General features: G+C 45.7%; 1 protein-coding gene across 1 annotated transcript; it reads left to right on the forward strand.

Annotated features, from left to right (window-relative positions):
• Positions 1 to 14,897: 14,897 nt before the first annotated feature.
• Rhob (ras homolog family member B) lies at positions 14,898 to 17,244 on the forward strand. The gene has a single exon (XM_051181681.1). It carries the CDS (start codon positions 15,246 to 15,248, stop codon positions 15,834 to 15,836), a length of 591 nt encoding a protein of 196 aa, XP_051037638.1. The 5' UTR covers positions 14,898 to 15,245; the 3' UTR covers positions 15,837 to 17,244.
• Positions 17,245 to 20,447: the final 3,203 nt, after the last annotated feature.

Consider the following 20,447-nt stretch of genomic DNA (forward strand, 5'->3'; position numbering starts at 1 on the left):
CACACCTGACTGGGCTGTGCTGGACCTGTATACTAGGCATGGAAAGGCTCCACAGCAGGATGTGGTTAGGGCCTGAGGCACTTCTGCCACTTGAATCATATGACCCAGGAGATCTTATAGTGATGGGGAAGGGTGCATATGGAGAGCTTCGCCAGCCAGCTGGGGGTATACCCTCTGCAGTAGAGAATGAAAATCCTGTGAAAATTTATTCCTGGCATGCATCTGGGCCCAAAGACAAGCGAATATTTGTGCCTGGGAGACAAAGTGACCATGCAGCTGAAGCCACCCATCATGTATTGAGCCCTAACAGAGACACCAAGTGCTGAAGCCAAGCAGGTCCAGCAGCCAGGCCTGATAGGACAGAGGTATATCTGGGACTAAGTCAGAGTAGGACAGAGGGCCCAAGGTAGACCAGAAAGCCCACTGTCTCTTTCTCTCAGCTCTTGTCCATGGCTGGAAGAAGGGAGGCTCTGAAGCACAGCTGAATGAAGGAGATCAATCCCCAGCTACATTCTGAGTATGTTCACTTGGCAGGAGAGTGCAAGCAAAATGGATGACAGCTGAGCCACAGCCTTTAAATGGAAAAGTAAAGGAAATGGCTTTTCATCCATTTGGTTCTCATGTCCATATTATTTTCATTCATTTGTCCCCTATTGCGGTAAATAAGGATCAGGATAAACAAATAGGCCGAATAGATGTTTATTCAGGGAGAAATAACTTACAACCTAGACAGATGAACACCAGGAAATTCAACCCGATCCTCTCCTGTCCGAGTCACGCCAGAAAGAGAGTGCCTTCCTGGCCCCCTCCGACCTCCTTCCTCAGGTCACCTCTGCCCATGGCTCCACCCCCCAATGGGCGTGGTCAGTGCTACAGAAGGACTATCTCACTACAGTCCCCTCCCTCAGGAAGCACCCATGGTTTGCATCTGTCCATATCCATCTCCCTTCCCCTGCCTTCTGTTTAATGACCCTTCCTATCAGCCTATAAAATAATTACGTCTCATTCATCTTATGAGAAAACCAACCTCTTCAGTTCCCTTCTGTCTTCTACCATCTTTTCTTTCCAGCCAGACCTTAAGCGTGCCAGTACAGACTTGTCTCCATTTCTCCCATCCCTGGCCTTTCTCATCCATCAGGACTGTCTTTTTCTCCATGGCTCTGCCTCCTAGAGATGGTACCTGCCCCATCCCTCAGCATCCCTGGTGGCTGCCAGCTAGCTACAAATCACACTCACTAGATGCACAAATCTCTCTTACAGCCTTCTTCCTCGTGTTGCAATGCTCCTTGGGTCCACTCACTTCTTGTGAGATGAAGAATAGTTTATTAGGAACGTAAATCTTAGTATTTCACATGCCGTATTAGTCTCCCAAGGCAACTGGGCCTAAACACACAAACCAAATAGCTTTTAAGCTATTTACAACAGAAGTTAATTTTTCTCAAAGCCCTGGAGGCTGCAAGTTCAAAACCAAGGTGCTGTTGGGGTTGACCTCATTCTTGCAGTGAGGGGCCTTCTCTCTGCAGCCACACATGGACTTTCTAGCCACACCCTCATGTACCCTTCTATAGATGTACCTCTCTATATATCCTTTCCTGTTAATAACACCAGTCCTTCTGATCTAGGGCCCCACCCTATGACCTCATTTGAGTTCCTTCATAAGGATCCTGTCCTGGTGAGTTTTATGTCAACATGACATGAGTTAAGAGTCATCTGAAAGGAGCGGACTTCAACTGAGAAAATACCTCCATAAGAGCAAGCCTGCAGACCATTTTCTTAATGATTGGTGGGAGAGGACCAAACCTACTGTGGGTGATGTCACCCCTGGGCTGCTGGACCTGGATTTTATAAGAAAGCAGGCTGAGCAAGCCATAGGGAGCAAGCCGTAAGCAGCACCCCTCCATGGCCTCTGCATCTGCTCTTGTCTCCAGGTTCCTACCCTGGCTGCTTGTGATGATGGCTGTTATATGGAACTATAAGTGAAATAAAACATTTACTCCCCAAGCTGATTTTTTTTTGTCACGGTGTTTCATCATAGCAATAGTAACCCTCAGGAATAGTCACTTTGGGGATTAGGGTTTCAATGTAAGGATTTTGAGGAGACATAGTTTATTTATAGCATATACCTGCACATTTGTATTGCTCTCAGAATAGGGCAGACCCCCTTTACAGGGCTCTATGGGACTTTTTTATTTCTTTGCCAATTCTCTAATCTTATCTACTAGTTTTTTTTTTTTCCTTTCTGTCCCTTATGTCTCAGTCTAAAAACATGCAGGCTTCTTAATTCTCTCAGTACACAATGTTTCTTCTGCCTTAAATACTCCTTCCCCCCACCCATTCCTTCAGCTTGCATAATATGTACTTGTTCCTCAAATTTTAGCTCACATCAGTGTTTCTTGCCTCAACTTCAAGTCTGAGCCCTGCCTTGGGTTTTCTCATGCCTCCCTTCTCCTATAGTACTTAACATCTTGTAATGGGATCTGTTTAATGCTCCTTTTCCTTCCAAGGAACAAAGTGCCAACTGAACAGGCATCATGTCTCTGCTCACTGCTGTAATCTGACACAGCACAATGCAACACACACACACACACACACACACACACACAGCTGTATCCCTGACACAGCACAATGCATCATATACACACAGTGTTTAAAAAAATAATTATTGAAAGAAGTTATACAAGTTGAAGGTAGGGGTTTTTGGTTTTGTTTTGTGGTTTTTTTTTTTTTTTTTTTTTTTTTTTTTTTTTGAGACAAGGTTTCTCTCTGTAACCCTGGCTGTTCTGGAACTTTCGGTAGACCAGGCTGGCCTTGAACTCACAGAGACTTGCCTGTATCTGCCTCCTGAGTGCTGGGATTAAAGGTGTGCACCACTTCTAGCTGGTGACGGTAGATTTTTTTTTTTTTTAAATAACTTTCAGATTAAGGGAAGAAGTAGTCATGGTCAATAATTTAAAAGTCCATCCCTTGGTGCAATTATAAAAGTATTATCCCTAATAGTAATGATATCATCCTGATCAATTTTAGTAATAGCACAGAAAATTGTTGCTAAAATCTCTATGGTGATTGGTAAAATTCCATTCCTGCCTGAACCATTCAAAAGTAAAAACTTGTTTTCAAAGATGGCTGAATGCACTGAAAACCAGTATGGAGGTTTCTAAAAACTGAAAATAGAACTGCCATATGACCCAACTATACCACTCTTGGGTATATACTCCCAAAGAGTTAAGTCCATATACACACCTCAGGGATCCTTTTATATTCAAGCATATGAGCCTCTGGGAGGAGCCAGATCATTCAGATCATGACAGGGTTCACTAAAGGAGGGGGAAAATTGAGAGGGCAATTGAATATAAATGATTAGGAAGCATAAGGTGGGGTGAATTAGGAGAAGGAAGTGAACTAGCTGGAGTGGAGTGGCGTAGGCGAGAGGAACAAGTAAGAGCAAAGGACAGTGCGCATCTCTGGAGGTACCAAGACAAAACCATTACTTTGCATTTGATTTTTAAAAAGAGGGCCAAAAGATTTCAGCCCATGCTCCTTTATAATTGATTCTTTGCTGCTCCTTCCAAATATTAAGAAGCTGTCCAGTTATCTTGTCCCAGGTTATCTTGTGCCCTGTGTTAGCCACAGAATTCAGTGGAAGTGATGTTTCAGGAAACTGAGGCCTACCCTCTGGCATTCTAATGGCATCACTTCTTTCCCCTGGAATCTTGTCTTAAGACCACAGAGTAAAGAAGTTGGGTTAGCATTTTGGAGAGTAAAAGGCCACAAGTAAGGTAATCAAGATAACTCGGAACAATCACTACCAACTTACAGACAATGAGAATGAGATTGCTCTAGGCCTTCTGGCCCTGTCAGCATTCCAGCCAAAACCAGTCATTCAAGAGAATCAAGAGATCCCATCAGGGAAGCTGATGGAATTTGGGAGATTAAATCTCTGTCAGATGATGGTTACCTAGACTCCAAGTACGATTGGTCCTGATTTCCGTGTGCCCTATCTACTTCCTGTCTTAAAACAGCGGCTCTCCCAGCTCGCCATGTCAGTGTCACACTGAGTGACACCAGACTTAGACTTAACCACTGTTTCTAGTCACAGACCCAAAGAACAAGACAGACAGAACTAATGGTTTTCAGCTAGATTTCCATGCAACTCTGATCCAGTCTGGATGTAGAGACATCTTCAGGGGCTGCTTTCTTGCTGAAGCTGGCCTCATTTGCTCCCCTAGGACATGAATCCCACAAGTCAGAAGCCAGGGGGGCATCTTATACTCCCTGAGATAACTGCAGCTTCTACATCTGAAATGCAATTCAGGATTTCTGTTAGAGGAAAAGCTCCTTCCAGGGATGCAGGTAAGAATGTTAGAAGCCCCCCCTACAACATCCATATCCTGTCCCATCCAACTGTAGCAACAGCCACAGCAGCACTGTGTGTGTGGTTAAAAAAAAAAAAAAAAAAAAAAAAAACTGCAAAAGGAAAAAAAAAGTCCAAATGCTACAACAGGAGGACAGATTAAGTATTTTCCAAAAGGAACACTTAATCCTGGTAAAAGGAATTAACAAGATCCTCCTGTGTGAATAAACTTGAAAGCAATTATCGTTGAGTAGAAGCAGGAGGTTGAAGCCACATACAGTATACTGTTCACGTGGAAATTCCAAACGTCATCAGGTATTTAGGATGCGCTTGTATTAGTAGCTATATGTGCATAGGGGCTCTAAATAACACATTTGAGGGAGAGGGCACCTGGGGAACAGGATTGAGGTGGGATCACTTCAGTGATTTGAGAAAAGTACAGAGAAATCCAGCAACTGCAAAACTAGATGGCAGTTCTTTCTGTTTTTCCTATGTTTTAGAATCATAAAATGAAAAAATACATTAAGCTCCCCTTTCTCTTTTCCTGATTAAATATCTTTTCTTTAGTTCAATTTCTCCCTTGTAATGGCAAGTTTAGTTTTACTTTATGTCAATTAATTGTCTGTCTGTCTGCCTATCTTTTTTTGACACAGAGTGTCTTTATGTAACCCTGACTGATGTGAGGCTTGCTATGTGGATCAGGCTGGACTTGAATTTGTGGTAACCATTTTGACTTTGCCTTCCAAATACTGGATTATAGGTATGGGCCACCACACCCAATAGACAATAATATTTTAAACTGTGGAGCATGACTGTGCTTCTCAAACTAACATTGAGTTGTCTGGAGATCATGTTAAAACTTGTATTCCAATTGTGTAGACCTGGCATGGGTTAGGGCCCGAGATTCTGCCTTTTCTGCCTTGTCAATCCTTCTAGGACATGCAAAAAGTAGCTTGTCCTTGGACCACACTTTGCCTAGGGGTCCACTGAATCCCTCCCAGCTTTATGGTTCTAAGTATGTCCTTGAGTCCCAGTGACATCCTCAAGTGTCCAAGCCTTGTAAAGATGGGGTTAGGAGGGAAGCGAGCAGAAGAGCCTAGGCCTGTAGGAACATCAGGGTTCCAGACAATGGTTCTACCTCCTATATAGATACAGATCTAACCAACCCCTGCTTTTGGCCCTCTCATATGTAACCCAGAACAGGGGCCTGAACTCCAAAGACAGGCAGACAGACAGACAGACACACACACACACACACACACACACACACACACACACAGAGAGAGAGAGAGAGAGAGAGAGAGAGAGAGAGAGAGAGAGAGAGAGAGACATATCAGGAATATTTGAAGTAAAGCCAAAACTGCAGGTTAGAAGGCTGTCAATTCAGTGTATTTTGTAGTACTGACTCTGAATCTGCAAAGCAACAGGCTAAACACTGAGGCAGGCTTTCTATATGTTACAGTCTTGGGTTAGACTTCTCTTCTTTTTAGGGGAACCTCAGTTCTTATGAAGGCCTTGCATGTAACCTGCTTTACTCCAAGACTGCAGCTTTTAATGTTAATCCCATCTTTTAAGAAAATGCTCTCAGCTGGGCGGTGGTGGCGCTCGAGAGGCAGAGGCAGGTGGGTCTCTGTGAGTTTGAGGCCAGCCTGGTCTTCAAGAGCTAGTCCCAGGACAGCTTCCAAAGCCATGGAGGAACCCTGTCTCATAAAAGCAAAAACCAAAACCAAACAACAACAACAAAACCCAAAAACAAACAAACAAAACACTCTCACATCACATTTCTGGGGCATCATATTCTAGTCAAGTGAACAAATAACCACCTCTCTCACAGTCTCTACTAGAAGTCTTGGGGTGCTGAATGCAGTGAGTCCTGATGAGCAGGGTTTCATGGGACTGCTGCATCCATCCCACTGCTGTGGGAACTGCATGTGTGAGGAGAGGATTCTCATGAAGGGTTCTCCCAAGGAGAACACTTTACTTGTACCTGATGCTCACTGCAAACTTTGCCTCTCCCGCCTTTCTTCTTTGCTGGCCCGGCTTTGTGTTGTGCTCTGCCATAAATCACACTATGGAGCCTCATCAGTCTTCTCACAGGATTATTGATCAGGGCAATCTTGGGGAGGCCTGCTTACCTTCAGCTGTGCTGGTCTGGATGTGACCAGCCTCCAGGCCCAGCTACTGCCTCTCTTTGACTCCTAGACTCCACAGCTCCCAACCTCTTATTCAGCCGTCTATCCACATCCAAATCCACTTTGCCATCTCATGCCTCTATGTCACAAATGCCTTTCTCCTCTTCCCTTGGCTGGGCCAACGTCCAGGAAATCAAGTCTCAGCAGGTTTTGTTATCCAGTGCTGGAGAACAAGCCGCCCCAAACCTTGTGGCTTAAGACATGACAACAACTCATCACTTCTCACATCTCCATTTCTGCCTCCCATGGGGTTGGCCAGGAGTTTAGGGTGGAAATTTGTAGTGGCCCCACCCACATAGGTGCCAACACCAGCTTTTAGCTCAGCTGAAGCTAATGGCCAAGGTCACAGTTCTCTTCCATATGGGGCTTCTGGGTGAGATTGGTTGGTTTTCTTTAGAAAAGGATGGGTAGGTTCCAGGACAAATTATTGCTAAACAGCAAGCCCAACATACCAAGATGTATCAATCATGTTGCTAGCCCAGTGAGGTAAGCTAGTGCCATAGCCAAGCTCAGAATCATCACCGGAGGAGACTACACAGAGAGATTAGCACTGAAGGGTGGAATTCATTGGAGACCACCAAAGTGCAATATGTCATTTGTTTAAGTTTTCCTAGACCTTTTTGTGCCCTCTCTGTACTTACCCCATAAACTTGAAGTAGTAAGTATCGTTTCAAGAATTGTCTGGCCTGGGCAAACACTCTCCCTCTGCCTTCCCTCTAATCTAGGCCTGGCTACACTGTGCTAGGAGTCATGATGAAACTGGGGTAGCCACTGCCATCACCTCTTTCCTGTTTGCCAGACTCAAGCCCTATTGCTACCTCACTGACACTTTGGAAGTCAAAGGGACACTTACATTGTCCCCACACTCCTTACAGTGTGGCAGCCAGGTCCTGGCAGGTAGGAAGCATTTGATAACCACTGGTGGAATGATTAAACAAATGACTAAGTGAACTCCTAGGTAACTGTTGAGATTTCTAAGCCATAAATACATTAGATTCTTCCCTTTGTTTGTGACAGGGTCTCACTCCATAGCCTTGGCAGACTTGAAATGCACTATGTAGGTCAAGCCGTCCTAGAACTCACAATGACTCAACTGCCCCTGCCCCTGCCCCTGCCCCCTGGGATGCTTGGGTTATAGATATATTCTACAATATCTTGTTTTTCAGTGTGTGTGTGTGTATGATTTATTTATTTTGTGTATATGGCACTCTATCTGCATATAGACTTACATGCCAGAAAAGTGCATCAGATCCCATTATAGATGGTTGTGAGCCATCATGTGGTTTCTGGGAATTGAGCTCAGGTCCTCTGGAAGAGCAGTCAGTGCTCTTAACCACGGAGCCATCTCTCCAGCCTCTCTTTCTTTCTGTCTGTCTTTTAATTTTTTTTAACTTTTATTTTTATTTTATGTGTATGAGTGTTTGCCTGCATGTGTGTCTGTGCACCACACAGATACAATGTCCTTGGAGAAGAGGCTGTCTGATCCCCTGGGACGAGAGTTATGACAGTTGTGAGCCAGTATGTGGGTACTGGGAACTGAACCCAGGTCCTCTGGAAGAACAACAGAGCCATCTAGCCAGCCCCTTCAGCTTCTTTCTTAAACATATTCTGTGATGGAGTTGATCAGAAAACACACATTCCCTAATTGAAGCAAGTCCATCAGAGTTGTCATTAGGAGGCTTTCCTGGTCTCACTTTTCTCACTGGACCCATGGAACAGTTTCCCTTGGTAAACCATGTTATGCAGCTTTTTATGTTTGGGGTACAAGATGCACCCCACCAATGAGTTCTCTCCTTCCAAGATTCTGGGGTTCTGAGCAGTGGTTCCTAATACAGACTCCGTCTGGCACTATAAATAGTCAACAGACACATCTTCAGGGGTAACACACTGGAGTGTGGCAACCCATTGTGAACTCATCTCCTCCCTATTGCAAAATTCTGACTTCATCAGAGAACAGCAGAAGTGAGTCATTCCTGTGCAGAGGCTTCAATTACATCATTTACTTTTTAAGAACTAAAAAAAGGGGAAGAGAAAATCAAAAAACAAAAAACAAAACTTGGTGTTCTGTTCCATGTTCCTTTCTGAGGGCAAGGCTCTTCACCCTGCTTGTAGGGACTCTGTCAGCTATGGAAACAACTTCTTACCTAAGACAGCTTCCAGCTTCTGCCCTTTGTTTGTGGTGAAAAAACTCAGTGACTCAAGGTGTGACATGGTAGTTATCCAGTGCCAAATGATCAACCCTGAAAACATAAATACAAATTACTAACATGAGCAGGATACACACACACACACACACACACACACGTATGGATACACATTTAATAACAATTAATAATAAATAAAGAAGCCATGATTTTAAAGACAGCCAGGAAGAATTTGGAGGTAGGAAAGGGAAAAGAGAAATGATGTAATTATAAATTATATTATAATATCAAAAATAAAAGCTGGGCAGCAGTGGCACAGGACTTTAATCCCAGCACTTGGGAGGCAGAGGCAGGCAGATCTCTGAGTTAGAGGTCAACCTGGTCTACAGAGTGAGATCCAGCATGGGCAGGATTACACAGAGAAAGTCTGCCTTGAACAAATAAACAAACAAGAGATCTGGGACAATAAAACAAAATAAAAGGATCTTTATGTTTTACGAAAGATTCTTTGGGCTGGAGAGATGGCTCAGAGGTTAAGAGCACTTGATTGCTCTTCTAGAGATCCTGAGTTCAATTCCCAGCAACCCACATGGTGACTCACAACCATCTGTAATGAGATTTGGCACCCTCTTCTGGCCTGCAGGCAAACATGCTGGTAGAACACTATACATAATAAACAAGATTCTTTGCTGCTTTAAAACTTTAGTTATTATTATTATAGGCAGTGCAGCTCACTGGTGTGAATCTGGTCAGCAGATGACTTCATGGAGTAAACTCTCTCCTTCTACCTTCTTGGGTTTCCCTGATCCGTGGAACTCAGGTCCTTGGGTTTGGATAGTAAACTGCTTTACCTGCTCAGCCATCCCACCAGCCCTTGTTTGTGTCTCAGTACAGAGCTGACAGTATTATTTTTTAGCAGGCTAGTGGCCCCTTCGTTCTTGTAAAGGCATTTCCTCCAGCTCAGGACCCAAACCAGCTGGGCTGAAGTTAGCCTGGTCCACTGTGCTTCTACTGGATGGCACCTGGTTTGTTTTTAAATTCTGGGTTGCTGCAGCTCAGTTATAGCACATATAATAGTATCCTATAGTCACTACCATTACCTACCGTGCTATCTCATTCACAGGGAGGCTCTGGCAGGACTCAGGTTCCTGCATCTGAGTTTTAAGGCTTTTTTTCTTTTCTTTTCTTCTTTTTAAACAAGTGGGGGGGGGGAACCTATAAAGATGGACAAAGAATGACTTGTTCAACACCACAGACCTAGGACATAGAAGGGCTAAAAAAGTGGCTCTTGGCTTTTTGCATGAGGCTCCTTCTTTTATGATACTGTGTTGACCAATCATGTTCCTGTAGCTTTGGTTAAATTACTAAATGTTTGTGCAATTGTTACTAATGCAACGGAACCTACAAGTATCTACCACTGGGGTGGATTTTGTAATGATAGTACTTGCACAATGGCAAGCCCCATGAACTTCTTTCCTCTCTGCCCTGTTGGTCCTCAGGGACAAAGCTCACACAGCTCTCATCAGGCTAACTTTACCCTTGGAAAGAGGAACTTGTTTCTTCTGCCTCTAGCTGTTTCTCCTGTCCTATCAAACGGCTTTGGCTGGAAACTTTCATTTTTTATTTTATTTTACATACATTGGTATTTTGCCTGCAAGTATGTCTGTATGGGGAATCCGATCCCCTGGAAGAGGAGTTACAGGCAGCTGTGAGCTGTCATGTGGGTGCTGGGAATTGAACCCAGGTCCTCTGGAAGAGAAGCCATCTTAAGTGCTGAGCCATCTCCCCAGCCTCTGGAAACTTTCTTTACACAAAATCCACACAGCAAGTGTTTCAGATGCTCCATTTGCCACACCACCCCCACCCCCAGGAAAAATCATCTATTCAAGGTCTGTTTCAAACGTTTTATCTACTGCTTGGTTCTTCCTTACATATATATATCATTTTTCTAATGCCTTAGTTGATGGTTTTACCTTCATCTCCTCTTACCTCCCAACCCCTACCCAGTCAATCTATGTTTACTGAATCAAATGAGTAAATAAGACAGAGGTTCATGGAGAACTTCCTGGGAACAATCTATATCCAAAGTTTGGAACCCCCCCTAAAATTTAGCTTGGACAAGGATAAGGCTATAGCTCTCTCTCCTTCTCCCCCTCCCTCCCTCCCTCCCTCCCTCCCTCCCTCCCTCCCCCTCTCTCTTTCTCTCTCTCACACACACACACACACACACACACACACTTTGAAACACTAGAACCTTTAGTTCCTTCATGGCAAGAGGGACGTTTTGAGTACTTGTAGCCACTGTAGTTGGTGGCTGAAGCATAGTTTTGGAGCAGCAGTCTGCTCCCTTCCCCTTGCCCTCTATTACCCCGATTCTGGGTTAGACCCTGAGGGAAGTCAGACCAAAGGTCATTGTCCAAGTTCCCAGGTTTAATAGTCAAACTACACTGGTTGTCTGAAGAGTTCCACTTACTCCTTTTTGAAACTCAGGTATCCAGTTAAGGGGCAAAGAAATACATTGTAGCTGTTATTGCTTTTATCTGGAGAACATTCTCTCTCTCTCTCTCTCTCTCTCTCTCTCTCTCTCTCCACACACACACACACACACACACACACACACACACACACACTTAAATGTACACAGTAAATTTAAAAAAAATTTTTTTTGAAAGGGGCAGTGGTGATGCATACCTTTAATCCTAATACTCAGGAGTTGGAGGCTGGCCAGGTTTACAGGGTGAGTTCCATGACAGTCAGGGCTATATCAAAACCTGCCTTGAAAAACAAAAACAAACAAATAAAAATTGACAAGAAATTACCAAAGAATCTTCTTATGAGACAATTTTTTAGAGTTTTATATCTTGTGAAAGATTTTAAAATAAGAATATTTGAAAATGCTAATTTTAAGGGTTTTTTGTTTGTTTGTTTTTTGTTTTGTTTTGTTTTTCATAATTTGGTCTTTTAAAGAAAAGATTATAGGCCCGTTAATGTGGCACTTTCTTTTAACCTCAGAATTTGTGAGGCAGAGGCAGGCAGATCTCTTTGAGTCCGAGGCCAGTCTGATCTATAAATTGAGGTCCAAGATATCGAAGAGAAACCCTGTCTCAAAAAAACAAAACAAAACAAAAAACAAAAACAAAAATAAAAAAAGGAAAGAAAAATTAGATTTTTAGAGACTACCACCAGGTGGCGCTAAAATCTAGTAAAAATTTCAAATTCCATTCTCTGGTCTGGTCTAGTGGGGTGTGAGTTACAGAAGACTCTGGGGAGTGGGGAAACAGTGACAAGAGCAAACCCACAAAATAAACAAAGGGCAAATAAATTAGACTGCAGACTAGAAATGAATTAATTCCCTCCTGTTGGAAAGATAATTTCTGTTCTCACACTGGCTGTTACCCAACATACAATGTAATTCTACATATTAATAAAAATTTGAAAATGATCTCTCATGTAGAAAAATTAAATCTAGTTCTTGTCTTGCATTTTGAAGATTGGAGGTGGAAAAGGGGGAGATTATAAAACCTATCACCTAGTTTGGAAAGTTTATCCTATAAACAGTGTGGTCTTTGAAGAGGCCAGTCCTTGCAATGGCCGAATTACAGGTGAGGGAGTGAATCCCATCAAGAAGTCACTGTAGAATGAGATGTGTCTCCTCCTTTACTTTGGCATAATTTGCCCACTTTGTATTTTTAGCAGTTATTTCAGTGCAGGGTTTCGAGCTCAGAACACCCATATAATAGGTCTGGAAATCAGGAAATGGTGGACTTAATCTTGCTTCCTGGTTCTTGGTATTTAAGTCTTTTTAAAAACCACAGTGCAAGTCCTGTTTTACATTTTCTCAGTATTTGAAGTTTAAGGACATGGCCAAGATTCCCAAGCTATATTAAGACCAAGGAAAGCGATGCTCACAACACAGCCATAAAAAGTGTTGACTGAAAGAAGAAAAACATGTGTAAATATAATTTCCCTGTAACTGTGTGTGTTTATGTATGTATGAGTGTGTGCACACATGCGTGCCTGTGTACAGATTGACTTCCTAAAATCAATGACCAACTAACCATTTGAAGTTCCATGGGTCTGAAAAACTAAAGCAGATAAAAACAAAAGGGCAATCTGGGGTAAAGAAAACCCAGGCTTCCTGGTCTTTGAATAACTTGTTCTCTCTGAGATGGGCTCCAGGGGTTTATGGCACTAATGGAACATTTGGCTTGATTATATCTGTACAGCTACACAAAAAGTGTAACATTGGAATTATTATTTGTGTAAACATTGGTTGACTATGTAGGTTTGGTCAGATAATAGCAGAATCTGGCAAGTACTGAGGTAAGAACTAAAAAGTTCCACTTTGAGAAGTTAGGTTGGCTCTCCACAGTTATTTGCCCCTCCCCCTGTCTCACTTTGTTGCTCAGGCTTGACCTCCAACCCTTGGCTCAGAAGTGCCTGAGCCTCCTGTATGGCTAAGACAGGTTGGCATGCCTACTACCACACAGGCTATTTATTGGTTCTTACAAAGGGCCAGGCATAGTGCTAGGTCTTAAAGATGCTGAGATAAGAGGAAGTGAGGGCCTTCAGACAACTCACAGGGAGGGGGATAAGGAAATGGGGCAGTAACATATCATATGTTATCATTATTGTTATGATAAAGTGCATGGCAGATTCCGTGGCAGGCGAGGGTGACCAAGGCGTGGTACAAACATGCCAGGCAGATAGAGCTTAGTGAGAGGTTTGAAAGGGGGAAGGAAAGAGAAAAGAGGTAAAGAGATACAGAGAGGACAGAAGCGGAGAGGGAAACGGGAATAGCAGGAAAGAGAGCATAAGTGGGCAGGTGGGCAGGGACCTTTCTTTTAAAGGGTCCATTGCACCTGCATCCAGATTGGCAGTCATGGAATCCTGGGCTGACCAGAGTACTGCCAGGTGACCGGCAGGCCAGGAAAATGCCTTACAGTTATGACCCACCATATCACATCATGGTGGGTCGTTTTCTCTACCCTAGACATAGCTTTCTTAGCCTAGCCCTCCACTAGGAACCCCAGCTTGAATGTCAGCTGTCTCTCAAGTGCAGCCATTCCCTTTCCCTTTTGGCTCTGTTCAGTCTCTCTTTGTGGGGAGGCCCTCCTGGACTCCCTTGCTGCTTTTTGCTCCTGCCTTTTACAATGAACTGACTTGGATCCTGTAAGACAGGAGGAGTTGCCACTTCCTGCAGGGTGGGGTGATAAATGAATTAAGGCCTGGTATTATATATCAAGGCCTCTCTCCAACTCACAGTAACCCTGTGACCACGGACAAGTCCGCTGTGAGGCTGCATCTCTACATCCCCTGCTTTAAGCTTTTCATCTGCTCAGGATGGGTGGGTTTTCTTGCAGTGCATTCCGGATTTCGGAACTAGAATCATGTAATGTTGTAGAGCTGGGTGGAGGTTGCCTCTTCAAAGCCTGATGATTTCTCAGCAAAGTGGCTCGCACCATTGACTTAAGGCTGTGTTACTCCTAGATTCCTCCCCCTTATCTTCTTCACCTGGAGACCTAAGTGCAGGCCTTGAAGAGAAGAGCCTGGAGGAGACTCACCCAGGCCCATCCAATTTACTGTCCGCCTCTTATTGTGAAAAGGCTGCTTCAGGGCGAGTACTAGGGTGCGGCCCAGAGTAGAAGAGGGGCACTTCACCTAAAGAAAGAAAAAAGGACCCCTTGGCTAAAGACAAAAGTGCATGCGAGTCTGTTTATGTAAAAACAATACCACGTTAAAGGCGCCGCCCTTCTACTCTCCCCCCCCCCCCCCGTGTTTTATCACCGGCGCGGAGTTTGCTCCGAATCAAGGTAAATCTAAAACCGTAGCCAATGCCCCACAAAAGTGAGGCTAGTCTCGCGCCGGACCAGACCAGGAGGGCTCCAGGCTGCCTGCTCCACTGCGTCGCACTCGAAGAGGCTGCAGCGAAGGCGGGGAACTGGCGGCCACAGAGCCCCACGGGGCGGGCCGACGCGCAGACTCTTCAGTCACCGCCTCTCCCAGCCCGGCGGACAGGGCCGTCAATCATGCTCGCCTGGACACGCCTTCGGACTGCAGCGGGAGGCCAATCGGAGCCAAGCTCCGCAGCGATGAGCTCAGCCCGATGGCTTCCCATTGGCTGGCTATATTAAGAAAGTGGCCGGACTCTTTAAATAGCGGGCGCTAGGGCCGCAGCCCGCATCTGCCACCGCAGTCCGGTTGTCGTTGTCCGCGCTCGCGTGCCTTCGGTCTGGACGATACTCTCCTGGAAAGAAGCTAGGCCGAGTTCGCAGCACCAGCCATCGCCTCGCATAAAGCAGCCCAGCTCCGGGACAGCTGAGGACCGCCTCACCGCCCGGCAGCAGCGCGGCGACACGCTCCGTGCGCCTTATGCCCCCGCGCCCCTGTCGCAGCAGCCAGAGCGCCCAGAGAGAACGCACCGCCGCGGGGTACCTGTGCAGCTAGCGAGCCTAGCCCGCAGCGCGCCGCCGCGGGAGAGCGGAGAGCGGCAAGCAGGGAGCGGGACGGCGGCGAGGCGCTCGCGGGCCCCTCCTGCTGCCCGCGCCCGGTGAGCTCATGGCGGCCATCCGCAAGAAGCTGGTGGTGGTGGGCGACGGCGCGTGCGGCAAGACTTGCCTGCTGATCGTGTTCAGTAAGGACGAGTTTCCCGAGGTGTACGTGCCCACCGTGTTCGAAAACTATGTGGCGGACATCGAAGTGGACGGCAAGCAGGTGGAGCTGGCGCTGTGGGACACGGCGGGCCAGGAGGACTACGATCGTTTACGGCCACTCTCTTACCCGGACACCGACGTCATCCTTATGTGCTTCTCGGTGGACAGCCCGGACTCTCTGGAGAACATCCCCGAGAAGTGGGTGCCTGAGGTAAAGCACTTCTGCCCCAATGTGCCAATCATCCTGGTGGCCAACAAGAAAGACCTGCGCAGCGATGAGCATGTCCGCACGGAGCTGGCGCGAATGAAGCAGGAACCAGTGCGCACGGATGATGGCCGCGCCATGGCGGTGCGCATCCAAGCCTATGACTACCTCGAGTGCTCGGCCAAGACCAAGGAGGGCGTACGCGAGGTCTTCGAGACGGCCACGCGCGCCGCGCTGCAGAAGCGCTACGGCTCCCAGAATGGTTGCATCAACTGCTGCAAGGTGCTATGAAGGCCGCGCCCTGCCTCCCGCCCCTGCCAGCGTGGCTCCCCCTCCTTGGCCCGGTCGCCCTCGAGCCGGGAGAAAGGGAGACCCACGCCCCCAAGGACACCACCAGACTGCCTGGCATCTGCTGGTGGCTCTGGCTGGTCACGCCGAGAATTAGCGTGGGCACCGAGCTCCCCCTTCCCAGTGTCTGTGTGTGTCCAGCTGTGTGGCACAGGCCTGGGCGCCCTGCTGAATGCCAAGGGGTTCCTGAGCCAGGCCTCAAAGTGTGGTTGTGTGTTTGTACGACTCCCTGCACCCCCCCACTCTTGCCCCACCCTCGCCTCTGGTTCCCCAGAGGCAGGAAGAGTGGTCGAGCTCCAGCAGATGTTCTGCTTGTAACCAGCGAGTTCCTCCATGTGTGTAACATAGACCCCTGGAACCACGGGAGGGGAGGGCTGGGAAAGATGATGAGGGTGTTACATAAATAACAGATTTTATTTTCGGAGGCGGAATGGTGGTGTTTAGTGGTGTTGAGTGGTGTGACCCAGGGTGCAAGAGCAACTCCTTTCCCAGGCTGGATCAGGCGCCTGCCCATCTAAGCATGATGAACTGGACTTGGCCTTCTTTCCACATCCTGGGAAAGACATTTGCAACTGACTTGGGGTTGAGAGGAAACGGCTTCCAGACACAGAGTCTCCTAGGCCAATCCCCAACGAACCTCCTTTCCAGCCACTGGCAGAGGATCCAGGGTGTGCTTTGGGGGCCACTTTTGCCATAAGCGAACTTTGTGCCTGTCCCACAAGTGAACATTGTTCAGTCCAAGAAACTATTGTTACTGAATTTATTTAAAGGCTGAAGCTTTTTTTTTTTTGTTATTGATGTTGATGAAAGAATTCTTTGCACAATTGTCTCATTGTTCCACACTCTGCACTTGTCATTTGCATACGACAGCATTCTGACCACACTTGTATGCTGTAACCTCATCTACTTCTGGTTTTTTTTTAAACTATGATGACTTTAAAATAAGGAGATTAAAAAAAAACACTAATTTTTGCTTTGTTTTCTTGAAAAAAAAAGTGTCAACACTGTTTTGTGATTTTTTTTTTTTTTTACTTGTGTAGCGTATGCACACTGTTTTGATAAAGGAAGGCAACATATTGGGGTCTATTTAAATCTCCCCTCCCATTTCAGCTAAGTGAAATTTTCTCTACCTTTGATGTGCAGAGAAAAGCCTCCCCCTACTCCCTTTTCCTCACCCCTGCCCGGCCCAGTGGTACTTTTACTAAATTGTCTTTTTGTTTGTTTGTTTTATTTTTTAAATAAACTGACAAATGACAAAGTGGTGAGCTTACGATGTTTACATAAAAGTTCTATAAGCTGTGTATACAGTTTTTTTATGTAAAATATTAAAAGACTATGATGACATTTATAAGTGGCTCTTGTGGCTTAATAGTGTCATTAAAAGTACCTGAATTTGGGGTAAGGGAAGAATTTTCAGAGAGACTCTGGCTTCTCTATAGTAAAAATAGTCAATGAGCCCAGCACCTTTTAGGAAGGTTGGGTAACCCAGAGGGGCTGGGTTCCTGTCACATTCCCAGAGGAGGATTAGCTTGTTAGTCAGACACCCAGAGTGTATGAATTACTGAGAATTTAGTCCCATTAGGTGAGGCCTAAAGACTTGGTTTGACTTCCTCAGGTCTTTACAAAGTGTCTTAAATGTGATCTGGGGCATTGTCACTCTTTGAGAAGGAGGAAGGTTGTAATTTGTGAATGATAAATGTAGATGACTTTTTGAAATGTTTTTAGGAAGTGTGGTTAATCGCATGTGTGGGCCAGGTTAGGAATTTAAGAGGTAAGGAGTAGAGAGTGTCCACCATGTGCGCGCACACACATGCGCGCACACACACACACACACACACACACACACACACACTCTCTCTCTCTCCTCCAGACTAAGTAGGTTTCTCTTGGGAAGCTTATGTGTGTGTGTGGAGTTTATAGTGGTGTTCCAGGGAGGGAGTTGAAATAAGGAACTTTTTCCTTATTTTTTTATACAACTTTTGCCTGAATGTTTTCAGAAGGAACCTGTAATGCCTTATTCTAAGGACTAGGAATGGCCCTGCAAACAGAAGGCTGAGTGTTTGAGTGGTCGTTGGTACTTAAAGCTGGAGAAGTCCCGTTCTGAGAACCAGCCTTCAGACAGGCTTCCTTCTGTGGTGTACCCTAGCTAGACAGGCTGGTTTGTTCTTAGGAGACCCCATTAAAACCCTGCTTTAGATAGGAGGGCTCAAATCTGCCTGCTCTCAAAAAATTCCAGGGGAGGGTGCCAGCCTCTGCCAAAGACTTCAGTGGTATGCTTTTGTTTTGGAATCATTGCTTTCTGGGTTCCTGGTGCTGGGTTGCCACACTCCAGACCCTCCTCCTCCGCCCTGGTACTCAGGGCTGGGAAGGCCTCCTTTGAAGTTGCTTGCCTGGAAGCTGAGGCTTCTGTTTCCCCAGTCTCCCCTCAGAAAAACCTGTCTGTGGTGACCTTTCACCCAGTTAAGCATTCCAGACCAAGGCCTCTAGGCCTGAAGCTCCTCATAGGTCAACAGTGGGGGGTTGTTATGGCTTCCCCAGGAGTAGAGTCTGGGTCCATTCAGACTGGCTGCCCCTTTGAGAATATCTTACACCTCTCACTTTCATTCCACAGTCCAGTCCGTTTCTTTTCAAGTTAGAGGCAAATCTTTCCACTGACAGAGTGTTTACTTGCACATTTCAGAACCCTTCAGTACCAGGGAATGCAGGCTTGGTTGGAGAAGCGATCAGGCTTGGGCCAAATGCCCAGAACTCAGCTCTGAAGCCAGCCATCTGAGAGCCTGGAGACCAGACCTCCTGAAAAGGGCCATTCTGGATTTCCTGCCAGCAGAGATACCTAAAGCTGTTTTTCATGTTTGGGGGAAGACCAACATACAGATGATGCATGGCAGCCCCGAGTTACACTAGTTTTAAGATGTAGGGCACTTACTGTAATATTCCTGCCAGAACACACTCTTTTTGTTACATCAGAACCCAACTGGAAAATATAGAGATGAATTGCTGTAGGCTGGAAAATCAATTAGGAAAAAGAGGTAAAACATCTGGTGTTATTCTAAGGATATGAAAATTCATTTTGCCCATTTAAAATAAATGTGTTGAGTTCATTTAACTGCCGATTGAACTGTTTTTCAGAAAATGGGGGGGGGGGGTCCTGGACATGGGCATTTTACAGCAAGGGGCATTGTCTAGAATTCTCCTTTAATATTAATCTTAATTCAGTCTGGATTGGAAGGTCTTTTCCACCCGTGTTTTGGTAAGCTTTATTTTATTTTATTTTATTTTTTATTTAAGCGTGACGGGAATCATATGGTGAGCTGGTTAAAACACAGACTGCTGCTAATGGTAGTCTCAGCAATTCCGAGCCAGTGGGTCTGAGCAGGGGTGTGAGAACTGGGATCTCTGACAAGGTCCTGAGTGACAGTGATGCTGCAGGGTTGGGGACAACACCTTGAGGATGAGTGGCTTCGACTAAGGGAGTGTGCTTGCTACGGGAGAGAGTGCGAGAGTGGCTTCCATATTAAAGCAGAGCAAACCCTGCAGACTTCTGGCATATCCTCAGTGACTTCCTTGCCAGGGAATCACAGAAGGAAACAGCCCCTATTTATTCTGTATCAGCACCTACTGATGCGGAATACAAGATCAATGGAATGCAGTCCTTACCCTGCAGAAGTTAGGTCACAGCTTCTGGCTCAGGTGATATACTCACTGGACTGATGGTCCTCTCATGGAGGTACCAGGGTACCAGCTAAGGGGAGGATGGGAGCCTGGGGTAGCAATTCCTCTGTTTGTCTTAAACACTGGGAAAGATGTTATGCAGGAAGACATTTGAACAGTGACGATGGGGAGGGGGGCGGTAGGCAACTGGACCAGTAACACTTTGATGAAGTAAACAGCTTCTTTTGTTTCTAATAAGACTTGGTCTCTTTAGGGTGAGAACTGTGTGTGTAGCCCAACTGGCACATATTTCTTCAACCAAGCCCCAACTCTCTCCTTGCATCTATAACTCAGAATGCTTCTAGTAGGCTGGAGGAGAAGGTGGTTGCTAACTATTTCAGTGTTTTCTCTGTGCCTTCCAAGAGTGTGGTGTAGATACGAGTTAGCGTCAAAAAAAAAAAAAAAAAAAAAGTTCTAGGAAACACACCCTGGATGTGTACTAAAGCAAGGAACACACAAAGGCACCTTGGGCCTCAATTTCTTAGATATTTACCACATTCCTTGGTTCTTTATCTGGCTAGAGAAAGAACCTGGCTACTCAGACTGTGTCCCCCTCATATGAGGTAAGAGCCTAGACAACTCAATTAATTCATTCCTATTTATCCACCTCCCCCCTCCTTGAAACAGGGTCTCTTGTAGCCCAGGATAGCCTTGAACCAGCTATAAAGTGGAGGATTCACCGTGAACTTCTGATCCTCTGACTCTATCTTTTGAGTGCTGGGATTAAAAGCATGCATGTACTACCATGCCCTGTTTATGTGGTGTTTGAACCCAGGGCCTTATGTATGCTAGTCGAGCATCTTACCAACTGAGCCACATCAACAGTCCATCTTGTTTATTCTT

The sequence above is a fragment of the Phodopus roborovskii genome, unplaced genomic scaffold (genome assembly GCF_943737965.1).
Source record: "Phodopus roborovskii unplaced genomic scaffold, PHOROB, whole genome shotgun sequence".
NCBI classification, from domain to species: Eukaryota; Metazoa; Chordata; class Mammalia; order Rodentia; family Cricetidae; genus Phodopus; species Phodopus roborovskii.